Source organism: Sinocyclocheilus grahami, unplaced genomic scaffold (genome assembly GCF_001515645.1).
Source record: "Sinocyclocheilus grahami isolate Dianchi unplaced genomic scaffold, SAMN03320097.WGS_v1.1 scaffold147.1, whole genome shotgun sequence".
Classification (NCBI taxonomy): Eukaryota; Metazoa; Chordata; class Actinopteri; order Cypriniformes; family Cyprinidae; genus Sinocyclocheilus; species Sinocyclocheilus grahami.
This window is the reverse complement of record NW_015505326.1, coordinates 1,380,995-1,408,351: the sequence shown is the minus strand read 5'-3', so window position 1 is coordinate 1,408,351 and position 27,357 is coordinate 1,380,995. Positions and strand designations below refer to the sequence as shown.

Genomic DNA, 27,357 nt, shown 5'->3' with positions numbered 1-27,357 from the left:
TTTTTAACCCTTTTATTGTTGACAGATTTCCACACTGTGGCCAGTAAAGTTCCTAAACTAAACTGCTTTTAGTGTGTCAGCAGCAGATCCTGATGACCAGCTAGTGCTGTCCAGCTCCACTAATCTGGCCCAAATGGACTTAACCAACAACTTCAGGATTAAAAGTAAGCAACTCCAGGCTTCGTGAGGTTATTCGCTTGATTCCTTCATTCATAGTGCTTTGCTGCCTGATGGGAAACATTACCCAGACCGATGTGCTCTTTCATCAGTGTAGAGTTATTCAGAATATACTCTTTCATATTCTGGTATAGAGTGCATGTCTAGAGAAACAGAGATTCATCAGTGGAGGGAGGGTTTCTTGTGTCCTTGTACAACAGCAGCAACCAGTGCTGAGAATCCAAATATTAATCTTACACTGTCTCATAAATGCAGGCAGGTGTAAATATTATAACTGCAGTGTGTCATTCATGTGCTACTCCAAGTTCAGTAGTCATACGTCAAAAAAAAAAACGTATTTAGACACTTTGCAGATGGAAACAACTGAGAGATGAAGCTGTCTTGAAGCCTCTTCTAAGAAACACTGTTTTAATGTTGAGCACTGCGTCTCTTGTTTATTAAAATTAGAAACATACTGTCTCACACCGGAATCCATTGAAGGCATGTTGGATCAATTACAATATAGACTAGAAAAAAGTAGTCTATATTGTCCCTGATTTTTTTTTTTCAGTCCTGAAATCTAGAAACTGATGATGGAATGAAGATGCAGTGAATGTTCTCGTAAAGGCAACAGGCAAGATCAATAATGATATCAGCATATTATTATGTTCTCAGAAGATAAATGCATCGTTCTAGTTGTGGTGTGGATTTGGAGAACTTTAGCGTCTTTATTGTGAACAGGCTTTAACACTGGAGCTCCTCACAGATCTGCTGCTATGTAGGAAGTGAGATGACTCATCCATCCAAATTACTCGTTTTGCATTTTCACATTTAGAATCTCATGCACATCAGTCATTACGAGAACTTCCTTAATACGAGTGCACCTCTAGAGGAGTAATATACCTCACGGCCAAAACACAATCAGACAGCTACACATGAGAGTCAAACAATGAGGAAAACATCCATACTGCATTACACATGGATAATCACTGCACGTCTGTCTTTTGTGTGTGTGTGGAGTGCTGGAGCTCACCCACAGAGGCGGGCATCTCCCCCCACTGCAGCACCGTCTCCTTGGTGATGCGGCCACAGGTGTCAATATAGACTCCCTCATCCTCGTAACACACCAACAGCTCCATCCCACTGCTGCTGGGGAGGATGATGATGGCATGCGGCCGAATCACACCTTGGATCTGAAACAAACAGACATTCCATTATAAAGCGATTAAGTACATTTACTGGTCACAGCACATAATACAGCAGGTCACCTGGTCATTACATGAAAGTACATTTTACATTTAATTAAAGTCCATTTAATTAATTTTTTTTTAAGTTTTTAAACAAAGGAGCACATATAACAACATTTTTAGAGAAGCAAACTTTGGAAATTGGAAGGACAAGCACTTTGTCTGAAATAAATTGTCATAAATAACATACCGCTACATATATTAGGTTGTAATATCAAGCTAAGAGTCAGCCCTGATGAAACAAACTACTTATTTTTCTTATATACCAACTGATTGTTTATAAATTAATGTGTCCTATTCAAGAAAAAACGATCTGCAAGATAGACAAGCAAATGAAACCTACAGTATATCAATTCATATCACAAGAAATTGAATACAAAGTCAAATCAGATGTTGCATCTTAAAAAATAAATAGATAAATAAATAATGTACATAGTATTTCAATATCAGAGTTCTGTGTAGTCCGGCGGTCCCATGTCCAGTGATCCTGGAGGTCTCAGGTCTTGCGGTTCCGCAGGTCCTTCCAATGTCCTCAGACCTTTCGATGATGCTACCACCATCCTGTGTGTGCCATGCATATATCTCTGTCAGGCACAGAGGCAGCATTCACTGCCTCAAGTCTGGTGGTCCCGGAGGTCCCAGGTCTGGTGGTCCCGGAGGTGAACAGGTCTGGTGGTCCCGGAGGTTAACAGGTCTGGTGGTCGCAGAGGTTAACAGGACTGGTGGTCCCGGAGGTCCCAGGTCTGATGGTCCTGGAGGTCAACAGGTCTGGTGGCCCTGGAGGTCAACAGGTCTGGTGGCCCTGGAGGTCAACAGGTCTGGTGGCCCTGGAGGTCAACAGGTCTGGTGGCCCTGGAGGTTAACAGGTCTGGTGGCCCTGGAGGTTAACAGGTCTGGTGGTCCTGGAGGTTAACAGGTCTGATGGTCCTAGAGGTTAAAGGGATAGTTCCCCCAAAAATGAAAATTTGATGTTTATCTGCTTACCCCCAGGGCATCCAAGATGTAGGTGACTTTGTTTCTTCAGTATAACACAAACAAAGATTTTTAAGTCAAACTGTTGCAGTCTGTCAGTCTTATAAAGCAAGTGGATGGGAATCACGGCTTTGAGAGTCAAAAAACATACACAAACAAAACCAGATTAAACCCTGCGGCTCGTGACGATACATTGATGTGTAAATACATGAAACGATCAGTCTGTGGAAGAAACTGAACAGTATTTATATCGTTTTTTTACCTCTGATTTTCATCGCAATGTCCGAACTGTCCAGGCCCCACACACTTCCCTGTCTGACACCTTTGGCACAGAGGCAACAACATCTGCTGCAGCTCCCTCAAAGTTAGTGGCATCTGCTCTCAAACTCTCTGCCATAGCTGGGAAGACTGTCCCAGAGTCCACTCCAGCCCTGGAGCCACCTGAGCTGCTCACCCTGTCACTGCCATTGTCTGTTCTATCACGGCTAGGAGTGCTGTCTCTGAATTCATCTGAGTTTCCGGTCTCTGCTCTGCCATGATTTCCATCTCCACCGGATACACTGTGGCTCCCTGGTGGACTTCAGCTCCACTGTGTTCTACAGCCCTGCCCGCTCCACCTTGGTCTACTGTTCCACCATGGTCTCCTGATCCCCAGGGATCTTCTGCTCCACCATAGTTTCCTGATCCTCAGTGGTTGTCTGCTCCACCACGGCCTCCTGATCAGTGGTTTTCTGCTCCGCCATGGTCTCCTGATCCCTAGTAGTCTTAAACTCCTCCGTGGTCTCCTGATTCCCAGGGATCTTCTGCTCCACCATAGTTTCCTGATCCTCAGTGGTTGTCTGCTCCACCACGGCCTCCTGATCAGTGGTTTTCTGCTCCGCCATGGTCTCCTGATCCCTAGTAGTCTTAAACTCCTCCGTGGTCTCCTGATTCCCAGGGATCTTCTGCTCCACCATAGTTTCCTGATCCCCAGTGGTCGTCTGCTCCACCACGGCCTCCTGATCAGTGGTTTTCTGCTCAGCCTTGATCTCCATCTCCACCAGCTCCGCCTTGGTCCCTTGCTCCATCAGGACCCCGTGTTGTCCAACTGAAGTTTTCCACTTCATGGTCCTGTCCCTCAATCCTTCTCCCTAGTACCCCTCAGTTCGATCAGCCTCCTGGACTTGTTTATTTGTGTGTTTAGGGGTGTCATGAGTTCCATAAGTAGGAACTCATGACACCCCTAAGTAGGGGTCTCTGTGCTCTTGTTTTATAAATTATTTTAGTTCATACTTCTGTTTAGTTCCTGTTTCCTGTTCTCTCTCTCGTTAGTCATATTGTTTTCAGCCATATCTAGTTAGCTTTACTACCCCTGTGTATATATAGCCCTTTTGTTTCCTAAGATTCTTGTCATGGTTTTCTTTCTTTATTACGAAATAAGGACATTACACCTACAGTTGGCCCTTTATTATGTATTTTTATGGTTTGAATGACTCTTATGGTCCATGTAAAGGTTATGACTCTCCTCTGACATTTTAAATGCTCCTAATGTATGTGTACTACCTTGGATGGGTTAAATGCAGAGGACAATTCCAAGTATGAGTAATCATATTTGGCCTTCGTGTCACTTCACTTCATAAAATGGCATGGCCACTATTGTCCACTTCTGGGTTGTGCTGTGTATTTTTTTTACCAACTGGGTGTTATTATAATTTTACAAATGTGTCATGTATGAAAACAGTTTAATATTTTTACATTCACCATATCTTTTTTAAACTGTTGTTAGTTTCTTCTTTAGACATTTGTTTAACGCATTTTCAACTTTAACCCTATTGTAGATTTGGCTTATTCCAGTACCTGTTCTGCCGGGAATATAGTTTAAGGCAGACTCTCCCAGCCTTCCTGCAGAGAGGAGGGCATCTGTGAGTTGTTAAAGCTAAATAATTTTTTCTGCTGTTTACATTTTCTTGGTTCTTCACAAATAACAACAGAGTGTACTATGTTTAGCATTTGTGTGTATATATATATATATATATATATATATATACACATATACATATACAGTATATATGTATATATATATTTCTATTTATACTTTTCTGCTCCTCACCTATTTGTAAATAGCACCCCTATCTGATCAAAAAAGGCACTGTGTTGGGATTATTCTTATCTATGCCTATACCCATCTGTGACCTCCTTAATGGACTACCCTACAGCACAACTGATATGATAATTAAACATGATGATATGTAAATGCGTCAATCCCAAATACTGACTGTGTGAACAAAGTCAAGGCTGAGCAACGGAGAGGTTTTTAGTGCAATGCCATGCAATTGCTATGGTGCTCTAGATCAAATAAGGAAGACATACAAAACTGTGCAGAGCCATGGGTCCTCAGGGTTAGAGTTAAGAATATTGTACTTGGTGGTTGCCAGAGCGTTGCTTTAGTGTTTAGAGAGGTTTTTAGTGCATTTTTGCTTTCTGTCCTCCCCCTAGGCATGATATCTCTTTGAGTGTGTTCAGCAGCAGCAGCCTCCCCCGGTTCTTAATGCCTTTAATTTATTTAGGGGGCGCTGTTGGCCTACTTGTAATAAAATGAAAAGTAAAATACACAAATAACATTAGGATTGTGATTCTGAATATATAAAGCAGTAACTAATGTCATAAAATCATGAGCCTGTTTTGATTTAAAGGTCAGAAGCTATAGCTTACATCAATAAAAATCACAAACCTGACACTTGCAAATTAAATAATTTTATATATACAGATGTATTCATTAATGTGTACTATATTTTTTAACAAATTCTGAAAACTTAAATACAGATTTTCAGAATTTTTACAGCTCTTTTGCTTTACAAATGTTAAATCTACAAATAAAATGCCATAATTAAAAATAATGAGTTTAAAATCTCTGCACAGGAAAGACTTGGTGTTCTTTCCAAACAAAACAACATGTATCGTATCGGTATCGGCTATCGACCAAAATTATTTCAAAATTACCAGCATATCGGATATCGTGCATTCCTAATTAGTGTTAAGGGCTTGTTCAAATCAATAAGAGCAATAGTAACAACTGAAATACGTCATTATTTTAGTGTTCATAAAATGAAGATGAAGTCCTTATCACACACCACTAATTACGTAAATGCACTAACCATGTAAGTCTGTTTATTCCGTTACGGGGAGGGTAAACACATTTTAGGGTTTTAATATCAAAACTTGAAGTATGCGTTAAGCTAATATAAAACATTTTCCTAACCATTTTTTGCATGCATGTCTCCCAAGCTCATGACAGCAAAGCATTAGAACAGATATTCTCAGTGGTTTGTACTTACATGCCTGTCATTAACACAATCACACGCCTCCCACTGTACTTGCCTGACTCAGAAATAAATTCACGCACACTGTGCTGCCGTCCCTCTGTAGAGCCACCACAATCCTGAGCATCAACACGGGCATCCAGAGCCGCAGAGCGATCTTTATCCTCTGCCGCGGGATTCTCATGAGCGCCAGCCACGCAAACACGCCGCCACAAACAGAGAGCGTGTGTTTCCAAGTGGGAGAGGCAGATTTACACCACACAAAGAGCTTGTGCGCAAGAAAGAGTTTGCTAATGACTGTGTGCAAGTGAAAGACAACAACTGTGTGGAAGACGAAAAAAATGCAACGCGTGTGTGTGTGAGAGAATGTGGAAAAGTGACGGAATGGATGAACGACAGAATGGGAGGGAATGGATGAGAAAATGTTGATATGGAAAGCTACATGATCTAGTGCAGCCCAGCCTCCAGTTCTGTTCTCACCACTAGTTCACGCTAAATTTATCTACTGCCTGTTATTAGAAAAAAACTGTCAAATAACAGGTCATTTCAATCGGCTTATGCTCTGGGAATGTAGCGAAGCCTGCAGAGTTATTTCTGGACACAAGATCAGTTCAGAGAAACTAGCACACACACAGATTGTGAGGGTGAACTAGTCTGTAAGTATGTGGGACGGCTCACTGGAGTGTGGGCCGGTACTGGAGGGGGCGGCAGAGCCGTGGGTGAACACCACACTCATTGCTCTTCCTCTCTGTGAAGGGTACGCGGCTGTGTGGGAGTGTAGGTAGTCAGCAGCAGAGAAAACGCAGCTCTATAGCCTCACAACATTATGTTATACATGCTGTGCATATTTATACAAGCTCTAAATTGTAGTGTTTGGCAGAAAAGAAATGCGTGCAATTTTTTCAGGTCTCTGCATTTTCAGTTGCATGCTTTTGTTTAAGGGTGAATCTCATGAAACAAAGGGTGAATCTTTAACCCCACAATAAAAATCATTTTGATTCCTTGTGAGAAAAGGTGCAACAAATCTATATGTGATAGTTTTGAAATGTTACCCCTTAATAGCCTGGCTTCTCTCAAGGTTTTTTCTTCATTTCAGATGAGAATAAAACTTGAACTGAATTTAGGTGGAGAGTGACACTATTGACTTTTATCATATTTGATGAATTTTGCAACATCAACACCGTTGTTGATCGAACCATCAACTGAAACAACTGTTTAAAATTATAACTGTTGCATTGAGTGTCATGAAGATCATGTTTCAGAATAATGGGATCCACTGACACCAATTACCATTGAACATGAACCAACTGGACTACATCAGCACTGTTTCTGTGGTCCCAAATACCAGCTTTCTACACCATGTTTTCGCATCTGACATTATGTCTGCAGGCTCTTGTAATGCACTTGTTGTTTTACAGTACTGTAGTTTTTTCTTTGATTTGATTCAAATAAACCTATTTGATTATATTTCATTAATACTGTAAATGTCTGAATTTGTTCACTGATTGACTGTGTCTGTATTATTCTCTCTTGCAGTGATGCATTTACCTAAATTAATGTGTCTATGGTATTTCATGATGATAAATTATTTCTTTGAACAAATGGTTCAGCAAGGTCGAGGTTTCTTTAGCGATATGAAAGCACAATGTGAACACTGTGTTGCACATGTGAACGGTGTGAGTTTTGTTGGGAGTTTTGAAAAATGACATCAATGCTCTGAAATTAGTGCCAAAGTGACTAAACAAACTGCATCAGGCTACCAACAAAATATAGCACAAAAAAAAACTATAATTTCTATAAAAGGTGGAAGATATACATTGCCCCACCATCAGTGCAGTCAACACTGGAACGCATATTATTACAGCTGATTATTGCCAGGTTTACTCCGCTATCTAGCATGCTAGCACATCCCAAAAATTTCCCATGCAGAGAGTGAATGCTAATGTGAATGTGCACACAGATGATGACAGTTCAAATTTGCGACAGTAGAGATTTATTCACAATGTAACAGCAGTACTTCACTTATTAAACTTGTCTGAGTTGCAGGTTTTATTGATGTGAAGTGTGCCAGAAATGTGAAGAATACTCACATGACTGGGCAGGTAAAGATCGAAGGGTGTCCCTGAATCCACATCGATAGCATGAAACCCAGAGTGAGAGCCGTAGATGACCTTTAACCTTTGTCCATTCTCCACCGTCAGGTCGACTGAGAGGGGCTTCTGGGGCAGCGAGCTGAACGACTGACACACATGCACAACAACTCGGTTATGGGAAAAAAAGCATGAATATAAAAGTCATGTAAAAATCATAAAAATTATGTTTTTTTCAATATTCATTATTCATTTTTTTTCTTTGTGGTGTGTAAAGACACTGGAGGTTTTCTGTCAGCCACATTATTTAACCTAACACACCCATACATGTTCTAGATATGTGCAGTTCATTTGTGATTCGTGAATGGAACCACACACACACACACAGTGATGAAATATAACACTAACATAAAAAAACTGAAAATTATATAATGCAATATAATACAGAAGTAGAAATTTATATAGATATATAAAAAATATATAGAAAAAACTATTGTTTTAATGAATGTACAGTTATGTTATTTACAAGTATACAGTTCATGTAGTTTACAAATGTACAATTTTCAGATGCTATATATAAATTAGTCTGTTATAATGGACAATATATAGTTATGAAAGATTTAATTGTTCAGGCTAAATATAGCCTGCGGGAAAAAAACTGTTCTTGTGCCTGGCAGTTCTGGTGCTCAGTTGCAGTGCATTCGTTTGTATCCAGGGAGAGGAGCAGTGGGGCGAGAACAGATCCCTGAGGGGCACCAGTGCTGATGGTGATAGTCTTGGATGTGAGTTTCTCAGCCTCACTAGCTGCTGCCTGTCTGTCAGAAAGCTGGTGATTCACTGACAGATGGAGGTGGGCACAGAGAGCTGTGTGAGTTTGTCTGAGAGAAGGTTAGGTATGATGGTGTTGAATGCAGAAAAGAAGTTGAGGTGTTGCAGAATATAATGCAGTCCCATGTTGACCGCATCATCCACAGACCTGTTTGCTCTGTAGGCGAACTGAAGAGGATCCAGCAAGGGTCGAGTAATGTCCTTCAAGTAGGCCAGGACTAATCGCTCGAATGACTTCATGACCACGTGAGAGCGACAGGTCTGTAGTCGTTAAGTCCAGTGATTTTGGGGACTGGAATAATGGTGGAGCGTTTGAAGCAGCAGGGAACTTCACTGTGCTCCAGTGATCTGGTGAAGATCTGTGTGAAGATTGAGGGCAGTTGGTCAGCACAGACTTTTAAACGGGCAGGTAAAAAACCATCAGGGCCTGAAGCTTTTCTAGTCTTCTATCGTCTGAAGACCCGGTTCACATCCTCTACACAGACCTTAAGCGCAGGCTAAATGGTGGGGGAGGGAGGGGGGTTGCAGGGGGGTTAGATTAATGAGTGAAGTGCAGATCAGAGCGAAGGGGGGTGTGAGACTGGGGTTTTCAAACTGGCAGTAAAACACATTCAGATCGTCAGCCAGTTGTTGATTCTCCACATATTGTAGGGGTGGTGTCTTGTACAAGGTGATATTCTTCAGACCAGTACATACTGACACCGGATCGTTGGCTGAAAACGGTTTTCTCAGCTTTTTAGAGTAGCTTTTTTAGCCACTCTGATCTCCTCTCTGTTTCTGGTCTGGTTGTACAAGATTTCATCCCCACTTCTGTAAGCATCCTCTTTGGCGTGATGAAGCTGTTTGAGTTTCCCAGTAAACCACGGTTTATCATTATCATCATTATCTTCACAGTAACTGATATATGAAGTTACAGTCTCTGTGAGCTCGTCCAGATCGGTGGCAGCAGCTTCAAAAACAATCCAATCAGTGAGGTCGAAGCAGGCTTGTAAATCCCGCTCTGCTTCATTAGTCCATCTTTTAACAGTCCTTAATTCAGGTTTAGCTGATTTCAGTTTCTGTCTGTAGGACAGATGAACCAGGCAGTGATCAGAGAGCCCCAAAGCTGTCCATGGGACAGAGCGATAAGCATCCTTTATTGCTGTGTAACAGTGATCCAACATATTACTGTCTCTGGTGGGACATGTAACGTGCTGTCTGTATTTTGGCAGTTCATGGGAGAGATTTGCTTTATTAAAATCTCCAAGAATGATTAAAAGAGAGTCCGAGTACTGTTGCTCTGTTTTAGTTATTAGTTCAGCCAGCTGTTGCAGCACTGCGCTCACACACGTGTCCGGAGGAACGCACACATTCACAAGAATGAACGAGGAAAACTCCCGCGGCGAGTAGAAAGATTTACAGTTTATGAAGAGAGTCTCTATGTTAAGAGAGCATATCTTATTCAGCGTTGTTACATCTGAACACCATATTTCGTTGATATAGAAACACGATTCACTACCTCTCGTTTTCCCTGTTAACTCTGCAATGTGATCCGCTCTGAACAGCTGGAAGCCCGGCAGATGAAGTGCGTTATCCGGAATGGCTTCACTCAGCCAGGTTTCAGTGAAGCACAATGCAGCAGAGTTTGAAAAGTCCTTGTTGATGGGGGTGAGGAGAAGAACTAGTTCACCCGTTTTGCTAGGAAGGGAACAGACATTCGCAAGATGAATGTTTGGGAGCGCAGTTGGAAAGCCACGCTCGCGGAGTTTAACCAGCATGCTTCCCTCTTCTGCGTCGGAGCGTGCGTTTGAACAACACCACTGTACCACTGACTAGAATGTCCAACAAAACGTCTGCATAATCAAAAAACGGAAAAATATTGTCTGGGATGTGTTGCTTAATGTTAAGGAGTTTGTCTCTGGTAAAACTTATAGAAGAACGACAAAACACAGAACAAACAAACAAAAACATCAGAAGAATTGCGTAGTCTTCACATCATGATCAAACACAATGACTTTGAGAGCTCTGATGTTTTGAGTTTGCAGTTTTACTATTTCATAACAGTGCTGATGCAAGACGTCCATCTGACCCATATGTGCAATGACACAGATATAGATTTTTTAAATTATCTGTACTATTACTCCTGTTCAGGTGCACATTTCATTTATCTGTCGAGTACTTCAGTAGACAAAATATGATACCCACTGCCACAGCGAACTGAAGCAGCCAGTTTCTGAAGAAATTTCTAAAGAAACAGCACCAAATTTGAATGAGATTGGGTCATTCAACCCTAGCCCTAACACACAATGTTTGTATTTCCAAGAGAATGGGCAGGACAACAATCTGAGTAAATTCTCAAAGTCTATACGGCAGAAGTTCATGTCAGAAGTAGAGTAAGTCTCTCAGGACCGCAGTGAAGTAGGACACGCACTCAAAAATGACCCATTTCTAAAAACACCCCAGTTATATTACCTATCATTAATCCATCCTATTTTTTTGTAATGGAAGAATTTAGAAATAGCCTATAAACAGCAGGTAATTAGAAATATGACATTAGAAAGTATGGTAGTTATGACTGTAACTGCCTCCTTAGCCATGGTCGAAAGCAACTGTTTTCATACTGTACAGTGAATCTCAGAAACCAGTTAACGCAGTTATATTTCAACTCAGACTCAATGGAAATACAGTATGTGACTCTGCAAAACTGCAAAAACACACATACATGCATTTCACTTCAGTCCTGCTGAAATAAACACCAGTGTCAGTAAAATATCAACAACTTTTTACACAAATTATGATCACAGGTGCAGATTATTGATTAATGAAGACTTATTTTTGTTCAAGTTTTCTGCACAATACTATGTAATGAGCTGAAAACACTTTTACCATAGTGCATGATCTGTAAACTAACAGTTTGATGTTTGCATCACATAACTAGCTTCATACGTCTGGCTTTTCTGGCATAGTAAAAAAATGAGTAGATGACTTACAAATTGTAGTCTGTTACTGATTACAGATTACATGATGAAAACTGTAGTTAGTAACGTAATCTAAGTTACTCATTTTAGGTAATGTATTCTGAGTACTTTTAGATTACTTGTTTATTAAACATGTTTTAAACTTACCAAAAAATGCAAAGAAAAAGAAAATATATTCCACTTTTTGATATCAATATCATAAAATGCATTAAACATTACATTAGTGAGCTGATAGAGAGTGAATAGTGTGTGAGTTGATAAAAACCTAATAATTCTTTCAATCAAAAAAATGTAAAATAAAAGCAGTTTAAACACTTGAACACTAAAAATAGAAATCCTTTAATTTGCTTAATTATTAAATATCATTTTCTTTCTCTTCTCATACTTTCTTGATGACCCAGAAATGTACTTGGTAGCTTTTGAGAGATTTCCTCAGTTAATCAATATGCCTAAAGATGAAAAAAATTCTCTACTAATATAAAAGACTTACTTTAAAAGCCATGAACTTGTGATACGGTTTAGGAGCCCAGGCGTAAACTTCCACTGCGTTCCTCAGGGCGATGACCAGGAACTTGATTTTCTCATAGCGAACTGAAATCATCAGCATGATGTTAGTGTGGAGTAAAAGAACATGACTTATGGTGATGACACAGAAGGAAGACATTTCTCAAATCTTTCCATCCTACATGATTTTCACTAGAGCAAGAGTGACCAGTTATGAGACTGAAATCTTAATCTGCGCTCTTATCGTGTGTCAATCACCACGCTTGATCCAGAGTTTCTGTTGGTCAGGCAGCCAGCACTGGATGATGCTTTCCTAGTGTGCTGGACTGAGCTCACCAGGTGTTTCCATGCAGTGTATTATAATACATGTCACGCTTTATAATTAAAATGTTTCGTAGGTTTTTAATAGTAGGCCTACCTTGCATGTCACAGTAAAGCTGCTTGAGATGTTTGTTGGCAAACTCTATTAAAGGGGTCATATGATGCGATTTCAAGTTTTCCTTTCTCTTTGGAGTGTTACAAGCTGATTGTGCATAGATAAGTTCCCTGAAGTTGCAAAGACTAAAGTCTCAAATGAGAGAGAGAGAGAGAGAGAGAGAGAGAGAGACAGAGAGAGCATGAGAGAGTGAGCGAGAAAGAGAGCATGAGAGAGAGCGAGAGAGAGAGAGAGAGCGCGCGAGAGAGAGAGAGAGAGAGGGGGTCACATCACAAACACATACCAGCTTCATCACTGTCTGTCACGTGACTCTGTTCCCCTTTCGGGCTCTGTCTTTACATTTATTTTGAAAGATGAAGCTCGCGATTATGGTAAGGGGAGTTACATTTCCGACGAGTGCTTGCGGTGTTCGGCCAATCACAATGCACTGGGTCAGCTGGCCAATCAGAGCAGACTGCGCTTGTCAGAAGGAGGGACTTTGTAGAAAATGAAGCGTTTGAGAGAGGCGGGGCATAGAGGACCTACAATAATGTACAGTATTTGAAAAATAATGTGTTTTTTTAACATTAAAGCATGTCAACATATTCGGTTACACCAAATATACAAAATAATGATCTTTAAAAAAAGCATCATATGACCCTTTTAAACACATATGTGAATGTTGTCTTGTTCTGGACTCACCTACTTTGTAGCTCACACATCCCTCCAGTTCCCCCACTGAGGTCCAGCCCTGTTTCTTCTCCACCTCCGGATCATTACGCAAAACCTTATTCCTCAGCCAGGACAGGTAGTACAGCCTCAGCTTGTTTTTCTTACCTTTCCACAACAAATCATGAATAGATGACACACACACACAAATGCACGCACACACACAGACAGACAGACAATACACTCACACGTGATTTCATTTTCCAGCAGGATTTGGCACCTGCCCACACTGCCAAAAGCACCAAAAGCTGGTTCAATGACCATGGTGTTACTGTGCTTGATTGGCCTGCAAAAAACTCACCTGACCTGAACCCCATAGAGAATCTATGAGGTATTATCAAGAGGAAGATGAGAGACACTGCAATATAACAAAGAGTGAAAAAATTAAGGGGGTCTGAATACTTTCCGTACCCAATTGTGTACTAAGAAGTGCACAATATTGTTGCTTGTGCAAGATTACTAAGCGGTATCATGTTTGAGAACAAGGAATGAGTGATGATATGAGTTATGCTTTAAGGGATAGGAAACAATATCATGTAATGTAATGTAATGTTGTAATGTGTGTGTGGTTAGCTGGCTGAGTAATATTGTGAGTTTTGTTTTATTATTACTTTATTGGTTTGTTACTGTTGTTACAAGTTATACAACAATTTATTTTCAGAAGTCATTCATTTAAAGCCTGCAATTGTGCTTTCTTTAGAGTACTTTCACGCAATCAATCGTTTTATTAACACAAGATTATTGTGATAACTGATCCAACATGGCTCATCCAGCTTTCTCAGTTAGTCTAGTGGTCAGTTCTTCCACTATCATGTGCTATCATGAAGACTACTCTGAGTCGTGCTGAAGTGCAGTATGTAGAGTGTGTACCTGATATTGTGATGAGCATGTTGAGCCCCTCCAGCACGTCCATCTGCTGGAAGCGTCTGCGGCTGATGAGAGAGTAAACTTTACCCTGACCACTGCGATCCAGCAGCCACAGGCCGCTCTCGGTGCCCACCAGCAGATTGACTCCCACACACACACACACACACACACACACACACACACAGAGCACAGTCACAGTGAGCAAAGACAATGATTTGCACCAATTCAAATTCACAACCTGCTTTAAAGGGGTTGTTGACTGTTTTTTTTCTAGGCTAGTCTAACGTGTTAATGCTTTGTTTAAAGGGGTCATATGATGCGATTTCAAGTTTCAGAGCAGACTGCGCTTGTCAAAGGAGGGGGCTTTGTTGAAAACGACGCGTTTGAGAGAGGCGGGGCATAGAGGACCTACAATAATGTACAGTATTTGAAAAATTATGTGTTTTTTAACACTAAAGCATGTCAACATATTCTGTTACACCAAATAATGATCTTTAAAATAGCATCATATGACCCCTTTAAAAAAAAAAAAAATTTTTTTTTAAATATATTTTTCACATAATTTACCTTTATTCTACACCGCTCTGTCTCTTCTCTGATAAACGTTCTGATGAGATCCTGGTTTTATGAAGCCCCTCTCTCAGAAATAGGCGATGGGCTCTGATTGGTTAGCTGGCCCAGTGTGTTGTGCCTCTAGTGCGCGTCTAATCGTCCCGCCCCTCACCTCAGCGGCATGTGCTCCGGTTGTATTGTAAACAATGGCATTGTCTATATTGCTTACGCAGAGAGTATTAGTGAAGAGGATCGCACATAACCTGTGCAAGCAGCACACAGCTCTTAATGGTGGTTGCAAAGGGATCTCATTATAATATTACTGCCCCTTAATCTGTAAGTTTACACCCACGGCGCCATCGTGTTTTCGCAAGCGACAACGGTGTACCAGCTCTAATGCCAATGATGAAAGTTTAAGCAAAACATGCTAACTGTTCTGTCTTTGGCTGCACAGACGAGCACAGAACACTATTTACAGTCCCAGCCTCAGAGGAGACAACAGAGCAGTGATTTATTGATTTATTTACTGTATATTGCAGCTGCCACACAGATCTAAAATAAACATGTGATTTATTTCCCAGCTGTTTACCTTCACAGACATAACCGACTGTTTTTGTAACTCAATCTTGATTTTAACGTAAACTTGTGGGTGAATGAGAACTTAGTTTAGTACTCACATGCTGTGACAGCCGCTTTCTGTGCGTGTGCTTCGGATGTGTGCTCTCAGAAAACCGAAGTTGAAATTAATATTGTTTAAAACTTATGATTTCAGCCCGATAAACATGATAATCAGAACCAAAACAGATGTTTTTAGCAGGTACGAGCTGTAAAGGCGCAGCTCTATTCTGGAAAAGGGGGCGGGCAGCTCATTTGTATTTAAAGACACAGGCCCGAAAAACAGCTTGTTTCTGCTTCCACTCAAAATAGGCATCTTCAAAATGATATAATAAATGATCTGTGGGGTATTTTGAGCGGAAACTTCACAGACACATTCTGGGGACACCAGAGACTTATATTACATATTGTAAAAAGGGGCATAATATGTCTCCTTTAATATACGGTTTTATCGTGATTAAAGCTTTAATACAGTACGGCAACCGTGTGCGCGTCCATGTTTAACGATTCTCATAGCTATGTGAAAAATATCTGTCTGTCTATACGCATAAAGTGTATAATTGGAACAATTCATTGTTGGAGCTGAGCTGGTGAGCTGATGATCTGAATGAGAGAGAGAGATGCAGAGCATGTGTAGAGAAGGGGGACGCGAGGAACAAGAACCGCTGCTTTAGAACATTGATTGTGAAACTTGTGAATCCATTAGAATCGTTAGAAGACAGAATCACAATTCATATATGAATATATTTTTTTCATGCACGCACCCCTAGTTTTGACGGCATGGCAACGGCTCTTCCTCTTCTCTAAAGCAGCGCAACATGGCCTCTCCCTATTTGTTGCAATAGTTCCCGGGGGTGGGATTTATGTAAATGTTTGGGTTTGTTACGTCACAAACCCGGGAAGTAGCTTGTTGAAGTCCCTACGAGCCATTTTTGTAGGCATTAAACTGCCATAATTAAAAAAAACTAAATCTCAGTTTGCATTGAACTTTCAGCTTCGTAACTTTGCAGATATTGTTTATGCTCAAACAGCAACAATACACACTAACTAAAGTAAAAAAAAAATTGAAATCGCAATCAACCACCCCTTTAAACAAAAGAAAAACACAAAAGAAACAGCATGTTTAGAAAATCATTACTGTGCTAAAACCAGGTACTTTTTATCTGGAAATTAACCAGACAACAGAATAATGTAATAATAAAGCTGCACCAAGGAGAACAAGAAGAAATGTAACTTTAATCTCTGATTATTTTGCTCTGTAATTTTATATAAACGGCTGATAAAATACACATAAAATCAGCTGTGTTTTGTAATAATGAAACAGTGTGCATTTGATTACAGTCTTTTCCCCAGTTCTACAGTGGCTGTAATGCAGATATCAGAACAGGGATGTGCAGTTTGATTTCTTGTATTGTTGTACACTTGGTTTACACAGGTGGTCTTTATTAACATCAGTAGTGTTCTTACTGCGCTGTGGTGATGTGTGAATGTGTCTCACCCCACAGACTGGCACAGAGGATTTCAGTGTTGAACTTCTTCTTATATTTGCGTATCTCCGGGGCGTCGCTCTGAGGACGGATGTTGGTGGGGTTGACGTTCACCACCGAGCCCTTCCTGTGAGGCTGCCTGACACACGGCTCATCCCTGCTGTTCACTGACACACACACAGAGAGAGAGAGTCTGTTCATGTGTCAGGTGCAGGTGTCACTGATTGGTATATGTGGCTTACAGGGACTTCCCAAAGGCACAATGGTTTTTCTACTGTACCAACTGTGTTTTCTATCCCCTGAATCTAACCCCACACCCAAACCAACCCCTCTTTTTTAGATTCTCAAAACACTTCTTTCTGTGCAATTTATTAGCTTGTTTCCTCATGGGGACCAAAAAATGTCAAGAATCCTCACTCACTCACTCACTCACTCGCACGCGCGCACACACTCACACACACGCACACAGATACACACACACACACACACACACACACACACACACACACACACACACACACAGAGTGTGTTGTTCATGTGTCAGGTGTGTGTGTGTCAGGCGTGTTGACTCACGTTGGATGTATCCCTGTGGACTCTGAGGTGGAGAGATCTGCAGCAAACGAGGGTCAATGAAAGGGGAGAATGAGGAAGAGGAAGATGATGTGCTTTTTCCTGCCTGGCTACTGAATAATTTCTGTAAATGCAGAATAACAACACAAACATCATGAGGAGATCATTCGCAAATGCAGTTCTACATGTTAATCCAAGTACAGTTTGTGTACAAATAACACAATTAAACAGTAAACATGAGCTCACTGAAACTATTAGGATAACTGGTCTAAAACATTATAAGCTTTACATTACAGTCTGTATATACACAGAGAACTAGCTTACTTTATTAAGCTTATATTAAAATGATAACTGGCTTAAAACAGTCTCACATCAGTCTAAAATGCCCTACAAAAGACATTGGGCCAGATTTACTAACAGCTTTCACCAGCACAAACCCTATTCTGCCATTAAAAACTACTGTCAGGAGTTGCTAAAGATGCACAGTGATAAATCAGCGCTAAAAAGGCATGGACGGTTAATTTTGACCTTATTGCATATGCATTTGTACGAGTTTCCCTTTCAGACACAATATTTATGTGAGGAGAGTATTTAAATCAGGTTTATGCCATTTGCACCATTATTCAGAAGTACTGTACAAGTGTGTGTGCATGATTAAACAGAAACAGCTGATCAAACACTGCAGTGATCTGAGGCTGTACCTCGAGGACGCTCTGCTGGTGCGAGGGGCTCTTGTGCAGCAGGTCGGGCAGAAAGCAGCTGTAGCTGGACGGAGATCCTGCAGGCCTCGGATGGATGTTATGTGCTGGCTCTGCTGCACTCTGCTGGAGAAACACCAACATCTGAAATCAGGCCTGAAACTAAACTGACAGCATGGGTTAGATGACAAATACTATCAATATCCAGGGGTGAAAGAGAGCTGCCATACTCTTGAACTGGCGTAAAATACATATTTTCTTAATGATCTCTAATACAATTCATGCAAAGATTGAGAAATTGAAATGTATTAAACTTATCCTTAAAATGTCATAAATATCTGTAAAATTAGTAAATTAGCCAATTTTGTTTGAATGAAGGACTGCTGAAATGAGTACACTGCAAAAAATTATTTTCTTACTTAGATTTTTGTCTTGTTTCCAGCCAACATATCTAAACATTCTTAAAGGGGTCCTATTATGCTTTTTCACTTTTTCAACTTTAGTTAGTCTGTAATGTTGCTTGTTTGAGCATAAAAAAGATCTGCAAAGTTACAAAGCTCAAAGTCCACTTCAAAAGGAGATATTTGATTTAACAAAAATCACTTTTCAAAAACTACAACGAACGACTCGTTTGGACTACAACGCATATTTTCCGGGATTTGTGATATCACAGATACCGACGAATGAGACGAGGGAGCTGCACTAGAGAAGGCAACGAGTGTTATCACTATGTTGGAGACACGCTAGCTTTCCCAAGGCAGACGAACTTAGAGTGGTTACAATCATCCGGGTTTAAATCACACTCAAATTGATTTGATATTGACGCAATAATTACACAGAAGCTCGCAGGCGGCTATGGTGACATTTCCCGACCAGGCGCCGAGTGCTGCCAATCACAACACACACTGGCCCAGCTAACCAATCACAGCACATTTCGTATTTCAGAAGGCGGGTTTTCATTTGATACAGGAACTATTCGAGCTGTTCATGCCAGACTGGGGAGAGAGGTGTTGTAATAATGTAAAATATGTGAAAAATAATGTGTTTTTCGAACAACCTAGTATGAGAGCCTGTTCTAGTACACCCCCAAAACAAAATCAAGACTTTGTAAAAGAGCATAATAGGACCCCTTTAAATCAAGAAGGATTTTCTAGACAAGTAAACATTATTGTCTTGTTTTCAGAAAAAAACATGTCAAAATTAAATAAGTTTTTGCTTGAAACAAGCAAAATAATCTTGTGTTCTGTTTGAAATGAGATTATTTTGCTTACCCCATTGGCAGATTATTTTACTTGTTCTAAGCAAAAATTCATTTAAATTTGACTTGTTTTTTTTCTGAAAACAAGACAATAATTTTTACTTGTCTAGAAAATCCTTCTTGATTCAAGTATTTTTAGATATTTTGGCTGGAAACAACACAAAAAAATCTAAGTAAGAAAAGCATTTTTTGCAGTGTACACCCTATATTCAATTCAACAAATGTATAATATTCTAGTACTTCAAATGTCCTCCATAATTTTGAGTATACTGCTCTGACCCTTCTTGGCAAATATTCCTATCTGTGCTGTTTAACTCCTGGAGGACGAGCTCTTAAACCCCCTGATCTCTACTGAAGAGTGTCGCTCAACTCGTCTCTACAGAATCCACCGCAGGTGCTCAAGAGTGTTCAGACTGGGTGAAATACTTGTGCACAGGAGGATTCACACCTTGGGAGAACGTATACGCTAGATTAAAGTGATTATTACGTTTTGAATATGGATATTTTTCTTACAAAAATGCATCAATTCGCTACAGGAGGCCTTTGTTCACTCCCCGGAGCCTGTAACAGCCACCTAATTTGTTATGTACCTTTAAGGCACCTCCTGTGATGTCATGCGTTGTCTAGGTGGGTGTGCCTGGGTAACGTTTGCGCTGGTGATATAGCGGACTGTTCTACTATGCTCTGCTCCAGAAAGCATCCTGATTCTTTTATTATTTTTATTTGTAATTCTGCCAAAGTGTGTCTTGTAATTTTCTCCCCACTCTCCTCCATGTATGTGGAGAGTGCGAGGATCATTTGAAGCTACGTATAAAGACATATGGGATCACCAACTCTCTCGTCTATAAGCATTATTTTCCTTCTTTTATTCCTGACATCTGGGCAAATCCTAAAACACTCTGGTCGACGTAACAAAGTGGCGCCCGAACATATGGATCTACACCTGTCATCGGTAAATCTGATCACACGCAAGTTGCACTTTTATCGGAGCTGAGCATTGTGTGATTCACCCGAGGCACGGACATTGGCTGACTAGCTTGCTAATCGTGTGGACCATGCGGTCGTCTCGTTCTGGATTCTCTGTTGAGATTAAAGACTTTCGGCTGTTCGCGGATGCGGTGATCGAGGATTGACTGGAATATTGATCGGTGAAATACAATTATTGAACTGCTGGACATTTAAAAAAAAAATTTTTTTTTTTTTTGCTGAACTGAACAATGTTTTTTTGATATCAGGACGTTTTGCTCACGTTGACTGGAGAATTGCAGCTGAGCTCGCCCCCTAATAAGAACACTTGGTTGGGTAAAAGTGTATTGTAACTTGTTTGAGTAATTTGTGCTTTATTGAAAGGTTCCTAGATGATTGGAATGGGTTAAATTACTGAGTGTGTGATTAGGGGAGATAATTTTAGTTACAGGGAAAAAAGTACATTGAATGTTGTTTTACTGAATATTTTACAGAACTGCTTCGGTTTCTCTTCAGTTGGTGAGTGGAAAAAAGTGTTTTGATAGATGCTTTTTGATTAGTAATTCCTGAATTTTGCTGTTTGTCTCCCATATATTGTTTATGCTGGTTTATTATACTTGATATGGCTACTCACCCTGACTTTCAAACTGACCTTTCTGACCTGGCTTCAGACACAGATGATATGCAGAGACAGAGAGAGTCACAGCATACTGTCGGTGGCTTAAGAGCTCAAGTTCAACTTTTACAAGCAGAAGTGGCGGTGCTACAACAGTGCCTCCACGACTCACTTGACCAGCAAAAGAACATGCTGGAGCACTTGGGAACAAATGAATGCTCTGTTCCCGTTGTGACGCAACCTTCCCCCTTGGCTAGCTCCACGCCATACAACCGGGCCCAAGCTTCTTTGCAAGACGTAAGGTCAGTACCTGTCAATGTGACCTATGAAGATACACCCGTGTTGACACTGCCTTCCCTCTGTTGACATGAATGCTACGTCAAGGGTCCTCGCTTCTGTGCTTCATCAATCGCAGCTTGAGCCATCTGTGTTTGCAGGAGATGGAGTTGTGAATCCCGAGGATTGGCTTCAGTCGCTAAATATATACAGAACGTCTTTGGACCTTACAGATGCTCAGATTCTCCTTGAACGTCCGCGTTTCTTGTCAAAGGAACCAAGGAAATGGTTTAATGCTCTTAGTACACATGTAACCACATGGGCTCAGTTCTGTGAATTTTTCAAAATTGTTTTTCTGCCTTCAGATAACCAAGAACGGATAATGAGAGGTATTCTGGACCACGTGCAAATGCCTGATGAACCACTACCAACTTTTGTTGCTCATATGCTGAGTGAGTTCTGTAAACTAAAAACTACTCCACCACAGCAGGAACAAATAGACTTGATATGTAAGCATGCGTGTGAGAAGTACAGGGTTGCGCTTTATGGTACGCCTATTCCATCAGTCATGGAGCTTCTTTTGTGCACCCATGAGCTTCATGCAGTTCTTGGCCCAAGTGGACAGAGTTTACACCCGGCACAGTCTAGCGGTAAACCTGTGAGGGTCGTCCAATGCTTCAAATGCTTACTACCAGGGTACACCACTCGCACTTGTTCTAACTGTAGTTCTGGGGTGGAGCAAGATTTGCACTCAAGGGGGGGCACCTAATCAACAGGCCGACACCAGCAATAGTGCACTAAGTTTGGGCCAGTTGGGTGGCCATGGCCGGATTGACGGTGAGGACGTACTGAATTCTGACAATGGCCAGGCGGGAAACTTCAGGGGGGGGAGGAGGTTTCGAAGAGGCAATCCTCCCTCCAGAAGATAGATATGCCTCACTTATCATGTTCATTTGTGACCAATCAGCCAACTTTGGGTCACGTGGAAGATGTTACATCTACATCTTTCTGGAATACTCCGTTCAGAGTCAAAGTTAATCTTCAGGGGCAAGTTCTTGATGCCACTCTTGACACTGGTGCTTCTCTTTCTGTGGTACGGGCAGAGCTATTAACCAAGCTATTCCTGGGGGGGACAAACGTACAAAACCATGGTCCGCACCTCATATTCAGCTGGCAGATGGAGCAGCCTGTCTCCCATCTGGCATGACGTGGTTGACCCTAGGCTTTATAGGCCAGCGGTTCTATCATCGATTTGCTGTTATTTTAGGGCTTTCTACTCCCCTTGTTTTGGGAATGGACTTTATGCTGAGAGCTTCAGTAACAATTAATGTTCCGTCCAGAACAGTGGTGCTTCATGAGGAACCTATGCTCATAGAGGAGCTAGAGGGTGTGAATCTGGCAGTACCTGACCACAGTGTGTCATTTTTGGGGGTTGAATCTTCTGCTTTAGACTAAATGATCACCAAAAAAAGGCAGCTGGCTGAATTACTGGAGACCTTCAATGTTTTGTTTGATGGACATTTGGGCCACACATCTATGGTCGAACATAGGATCGAAACGGGTGTAGCGTCTGGACCAATCAAACACACAATATATATTTTGTTAGCTATATTTAACAAATACTCTGTAACACCCCTCAGTTAACAAGCCATATGAGGACCTATGGACCCTTCCCCCGAAATGCGTAACACCTCAGGAGGGCAGAACAGACCTCTGGTTCCATGGCAACCAACGCTGATATCACTGGGTTTATTGCCTAAAGGAATGCGAAGCAGGGAAAATCACTGCATGTTCCATAGCAAGAGGCACAATGCACAGTAGAAATTGACTTTTCTACTAATTAATTCATAGGAAAACCTTTCTTTGAATGAACACACATATCCTTCAGGTCATTGTGTGTTGTCTTTGATATTTTTAGACTATTTTATGCATGGTTATGATGGAACCCATTCCTGTCATCTTGCCTATATGTAACCCTACCATGTTTAGTATCGATGAATTCGCCTTCTGATGATCTAAACGAGCGTGTATATTATATGTTGGTACATAGGCAATATATTAGTGTCCTGAGAATCTTTAGTAATTTTGATTCAAGTTCCATTTGCAAATTACCATGCCCTCACACAAAGGGTCATAAAAACTCCCCAGTATCTCAAAACTCCCACTAAGATGAAGACATGAGCTAGAATGCTTCTGCAACCCCCTAAGTACGTGCCAGGCCTTCGGCCTTGACTTTTCCATTCACCAAGATTCTCTGACTCAAACTGGTTCTTTTTCATCAACCAATTTCAGCAAAGATCAACTGGGATCTTCAGATTGCATCAAACCTCTCTTTCAGACAGATAAGACGTGCAAGTATTCAAATTTAGTCTTATTAATTGATACATTAGGTATCATTTGCACCTTTAACCCTTTCCTATACAAACTGTATGCATGTGTGTGTGTGTGTGTGTGTATATGTGTATGTTAGACCAGTTTAAGTGTTTATGTAGTATGTTAGACTAGTTTAAGTGTTTATGTAGTTAATAAAGTCTTATTTGTATCACACTTGACGTTCATTGTTTGCTCATAACTGGAGTCACTTAATCATGCAGATTTATGCTACAAGCTCTGTGTAGAGTTGTACAGTAAGAAAGTTATTTCCTTTAACCAGGAAATTAACGTTCTTAGAATTGACAGACAGTTGACCCTGAGAGGTCAAGTAAATATCTACAGCGGATCTAAATATTTATAATTAATTAGTTATGATTATTCATATTTCCCCATGAGCTGGTTCGCTACACGGGTACTGCAAAACCTATTCATCTCGCTCCTTACCGCTCTTCTCCGGCAAAAAAGAAGTTGATAGAAGGGCAAATTCCTGGCCTCACCTACATTTGAACAGCACCTTGTCGACCTTAAGGATGTTCTCACCCGACTGGAGTCAGAAGGACTTATCTATAAAGCTAGCAAAGTGTCAGTTCTGCAGAAGCGAACTTACCTTCCTTGGTTATAACATCACCGCAGAGGGCATCCTGCCAAACAAGGACAAGGTGAGAGCACTCACAGATTTTGCAGTACCAGTCAACGTCAAACAAGTCAGACAGTTTTTAGGACTGACAAGTTATTACAGACGTTTTATCCACGACTACGCTCGCCACGCAAAGCCACTGTTCGCACTTACCAGGGCAGATGTTCTGTTCATGTGGACAGATGCATGTCAGGGGGCCATGGACTACCTTAAAGACAAGCTGACTTCTGCACCTGTCTTGAGATTTCCGGACTTTTCCCTTCCTTTTTTCGTTCACGCTGATGCGTGTGATGTCGGACTTGGTGCCGCTCTCATGCAAAAGGGAAAGGATGGCAGAGAGGTTGTAGTGGCCTATGCGAGCCGTGCACTGCACAAATCTGAAAAGCCTTATTGTACTCCAGAAAAGGAGTGTTTGGCCGTCATCTGGACCCTAGAACACTTCAGACCGTATGTTGAGGGTCTTCAGGTGACCATTGTCTCGGACCACAGCAGTCTAAAATGGTTAATGTCCCGCCCAAATCTCACAGGCAGGCTGGCTAGGTGGTCCCTCCGCTTACAAGATTTTGATTTTAACATTGTCCATAAGCCAGGGGTGAGTAATAAAGTTCCAGATGCCCTGTCTCGAAACCCCATACCTTTTTGTGATGCACCCATGGACATTCTGCCTGAATACGCTGTTATAGGGGGCCTTGATCTGCGTGCCTTGCCTCCTGTGATCTTTTCAGATCGCAAGCACATAAGACAGCTGCAACTCAATGACCCGGTTACAGGGGGACTTATACGCACGCTTGAGGGGCAAGAGGAGAGTGACACAGGAGAGCTGTCACAATATACAATGCATGATGATCTTTTGTACTTCAAAGACGGCAAAGTGTCTTGTAGCCTTCACCCTCTGAAACAGCTTAAGCTTTATGCTCCTACTGCCATCAGACGATCGTTGCTGGAATATTACCATGATCACCCAACCGCTGGACATTTGGGGTCGACAAAAACTGTGGCAAGACTAAAACACAGATTTTTCTGGCCAAAAATGTCGTCGGAGGCCAAAAAGTATGTAATCTCTTGCACTGTTTGTCAGTTCACTAAACCTAGCCAAAGGAAACCTGCTGGGTTTATGATACCGATTTGTCCCTAAAGACCCTGGGAGAACACTGGAGTTGACTTTGTAGGGCCTTTACCTCGCACATCTTGCGGAAACACTTATATCCTTGTTTTTGTGGATTATTTTTCAAAGTGGGTGGAAGTCAGTGCAGTGAGAGAAGCAACTGCACAGGTAGCGGCAAGCAAGCTGCTCAGTGAGGTTTTTGCACGACATGGGGCCCCTACATACCTGATTTCGAACAGAGGGTCCCCTTTTGTTAGTGAACTTTTCAAAAATGTACTCTCTGCATTGGGCTCTGAACACAGACTCACGAGTGCGTACCACCCCCAAACTAATGCAATAGAGAGGATGAATCACACCTTGAAGACTGCCATTCGTGCCTACATCGGCAACAAACACACCGCTTGGGGCCGTTATCTTCCGCAAATTTGTTTTGCCCTGAGAACCGCCCCACATGAGAGTACAGGCCAAAGCCCTTCAATGTTGTTGTATGGACGGGAATTGGATACGCCTCTCGATCTCATTACACAGCCAAACTCTGATGGTTTTGGTGAGCCAGGTATTCCTTACCCTGAAAGCCTGACGTCATCAATTCAGGAAGCACACGATCATGCGAGGGCTGTCCTGGATTGTAGCCATGCTAAAAGAAAGCATTATTATGATCGTAAACGTTGTTCTGTCTCTTACTGTATGAATGGCCTGGTTAGAGTAAGGACACATCCCGATCTGATGCCCTGGCAAGCTTCACAGCGAAGCTGGCACCTTTGTATACAGGACCATATCGCGTCACACAGAAACTGTCAGATGTGAACTATAGGCTCACGAACGTGAGTATGGGGGGAGACGCATGTGTCTTTCATGTTGTGAACCTGCAACCATTCCGTACCTGGGATTCATGTAATGGCCCGCAGCATGTGACTTCCGAGAGTTGCTTTAAAGGAGTTCCTGGTGACTGTTCATTTTAGGATGAGGTGCCTGGGGACAAAGATGACCACTTTTCTACCACAAGGTTTGCTGAGCCTGAAGCCGGGGACAACTGTGGACGATGCTTTTGACCTGACAGACAATATGGACAATGTTGATTGTTTACCTCACCAGGAGGTTGACATAACCTCTAAGACCGAAAAATTTTCTGTCAGTGACTGTGACCTTAACAGGCATTGCTATAACTTGAGACCTAGGCTGGCGCCAAGAATCACCTCTGGGTGGTCAACTAACAGGTGGACAAATACATACCACACTGACAGACTAGACCTTAAATGAGGCAGTAAGCACGCCAGTGAAAGCTCATTGTTCTCTATTCAACACTGCAGAGTTTGTCTGTTGACATGTTACATGTTTTGAGGTTAAAAACAAAGGAAGTTGTAAAAACCAGAAAAAGTATCCCATTTTGCATCTGTGATGGATTAGGTGCTGTTTTCTTTTAATTGAAATGGGTCGCTGCAGAATATATATGTTGGTTCAACTGTACTGTCATGTATGCCAGTTGCTGCCATGTCAATACATGCCACTATGTGATCTGACACTCTTTACAACTGTTCATATGTTCACAAGTATGAGGTTGTAAGGTACTATTGTTACTCAGTTGTGCATGGCTGAGGACAGCCTTTGTTTTCCTGGGGGGATCTGTAACGGCCACCTAATTTGTTATGTACCTTTAAGGCACCTCCTGTGATGTCATGCGTTGTCTAGGTGGGTGTGCCTGGGGAACGGTTGCGCTGGTGATATAGCGGACTGTTCTACTATGCTCTGCTCCAGAAAGCATCCTGATTCTTTTATTATTTTTATTTGTAATTCTGCCAAAGTGTGTCTTGTAATTTTCTCCCCACTCCCCTCCATGTATGCGGAGAGTGAGAGGATCATTTGAAGCTACGTATAAAGACATATGGGATCACCAACTCTCTCGTCTATGAGCATTATTTTCCTTCTTTTATTCCTGACATCTGGGCAAATCCTAAAACACTCTGGTCGACGTTACAAGCCATGTGAGACACTTTTTATTATGGATGGGCGCTTTTTATTTAACTTCTTTTGGACTGATTCATGCAACACCCGCTGAGTGGCATTAAACAGCTTGAAAGACAATGTTGATTGTTTACCTCACCAGGAGGTCGCCATAACCTCTAAGACCGATTATTTTTCT

General features: G+C 41.5%; 1 protein-coding gene across 5 annotated transcripts in view; it reads right to left on the bottom strand.

The window, feature by feature from the left end:
• The window catches only part of LOC107591881 (mitogen-activated protein kinase kinase kinase kinase 4), a 59,883-nt gene that overhangs the window by 2,106 nt on the left and 30,420 nt on the right, over positions 1-27,357 (bottom strand). For 4 of the 5 annotated variants that reach the window (XM_016281155.1, XM_016281156.1, XM_016281157.1 and 1 more), the window contains 8 exons: positions 17,990-18,112; positions 17,292-17,412; positions 16,730-16,885; positions 14,068-14,211; positions 13,171-13,305; positions 12,040-12,140; positions 7,765-7,914; positions 1,190-1,349 (listed from right to left, as the gene is read on the bottom strand). In XM_016281155.1, the coding sequence (XP_016136641.1) occupies positions 1,190-1,349; positions 7,765-7,914; positions 12,040-12,140; positions 13,171-13,305; positions 14,068-14,211; positions 16,730-16,885; positions 17,292-17,412; positions 17,990-18,112 (1,090 nt within the window). The remainder of the gene's footprint in view (positions 1-1,189; positions 1,350-7,764; positions 7,915-12,039; positions 12,141-13,170; positions 13,306-14,067; positions 14,212-16,729; positions 16,886-17,291; positions 17,413-17,989; positions 18,113-27,357) is intronic. The other variant, XM_016281158.1, reaches the window with a different exon arrangement.